The 1,594-nt window shown below is 45.1% G+C and overlaps 1 protein-coding gene across 1 annotated transcript; it reads right to left on the reverse strand.

Annotated features, from left to right (window-relative positions):
• Positions 1 to 263: 263 nt before the first annotated feature.
• Positions 264 to 1,223, reverse strand: LOC119862449 (olfactory receptor 51G2-like). The gene has a single exon (XM_038419181.2). The coding sequence runs from the start codon at positions 1,197 to 1,199 to the stop codon at positions 264 to 266; it is 936 nt and encodes a 311-aa protein (XP_038275109.1). The 5' UTR covers positions 1,200 to 1,223.
• Positions 1,224 to 1,594: the final 371 nt, after the last annotated feature.

The following is a 1,594-nucleotide window of genomic DNA, read 5'->3' on the forward strand; positions in this document are numbered from 1 at the left end:
TCACACTCTGTGTGTGTGAGAGGGGAAGTATTGCCTCTTAAAGGCACCCGGGGGGTGGTGGTATATATTTGTCCCAGGTCACTGGATGGGAGCTTGAGCTGGTTTTGCATTGTGTTATTGGAACAGAACCCCTAGACACTGAACCCGGTCCTTGTTGCTGCCAACTCTCACTGGCAGAAGGATTACATATAGGTCCAGGATGGAATAGGTGGCCCATGTTTTTTGTCTCCCATGTCACTAGAGCCAGGTTGTGAACTGACTCTTCACTTAATGAATACCCTGATTATCCTCACACGAAGGTGTTTGATTTTCATGCTGTACACAATTGGGTTCATCAGTGGTGGGAGAAGCAGGGCGATGTAGCCCAGGAGAATCTGAAGTAAGGGATAAGAGCCCTTCCCAAAGCTATGTGTCACAGTCAAGCTGATCTCTGGTGTGTAGAAGAGCAGGAGGGCGCAGAGGTGGGAGACGCAGGTGTTAAGGGCTTTCAGGCATTCCTTGTGGGACGCGATGCTCAGCACTGTTTTCAGGATCATCACATAAGAGAGAAAAATGAGCAGCGAGTCCAACCCCATTGTTAAGAGTTTAGTAAACAATCCATAGATGATACTGACTGTGATATCTGAACAAGCCATCGTCATGACTTCCCGGTGCATGCAGTAGGAATTGAAGAGGACATTGGCTCGACAGTATCTGAACTGTTTCAGGAGAAAGGGAAGTGGAAGTATTATGACCATTGCTCTTAGCACAGCCACCAATCCCATCTTGGCTATTCTTGGCAGGGTTAAGATGGAAGCATATCTCAGCGGGTTACGGATTGCGATGAAGCGGTCAAAGGCCATCAACAAGAGCAGGGAGGATTCAGTGCACTGAAACAAGTGGATGAAGAAAAGCTGAGCTAAACAAGCATTGAGGCTGATCTCTCTAGAGTTAAACAAGTATATGCCTAGTATCGTTGGTATGGTGGTTATCGATATGCCAAGATCTATGATGGCCAACATGGAAAGGAAAATGTACATGGGCTCATGGAGGGCTGGATCTGTTTTTACAATAAACAGAATGACTGAATTTCCTAATATTGAAATAACATACATGAAGCAGAAGGGGATAGAAACCCAGAGATGTGCGTCTCCATTACTCGGTAGCCTGGTCAGAAGGAATATTACAGATTTTAATTTGGTGTCATTGACAGCGGACATATTGTACTGGGCAGGTGCAAGGAGTTCTGAAATGTCCTTCCTAAAAGAAAAATAAGAGGAGATTAGATGATATTTAGCAAGATTCATTCTGCTCTCAGTGCACGTTTACAGACTCCCAGAGCTCAAGGTAGATAAGCAAAAGCATTCTGTTGGATTTACATGGATCGGATTAATCAGACTGTATCAGACTTGTAGTCCATCTCTCCCAGTAACCAGTGGCCATGTCCAGATGCTTCAGAGGAGGTGCAAGAAGCCCTGAATTACGCAGTGATGAGATATCCTGCTCCCAGGGAGTTTCCCTGGGACACCCACTAGTTAGACATATTTTGTGGTGTAAATCAGGAAGGTTTAGAGCCTCTCCAAAGCTTTTTTAAAACAATCCTCTCTACTGTAAT

This window comes from Dermochelys coriacea, chromosome 1 (genome assembly GCF_009764565.3).
Source record: "Dermochelys coriacea isolate rDerCor1 chromosome 1, rDerCor1.pri.v4, whole genome shotgun sequence".
NCBI lineage: Eukaryota > Metazoa > Chordata > Testudines > Dermochelyidae > Dermochelys > Dermochelys coriacea.

What these genes read in the sequence shown, in the direction of transcription:
- LOC119862449 (XM_038419181.2), bottom strand. Translation starts at nt 1,199, where the DNA reads ATGTCCGCTGTCAATGACACCAAATTAAAATCTGTAATATTCCTTCTG.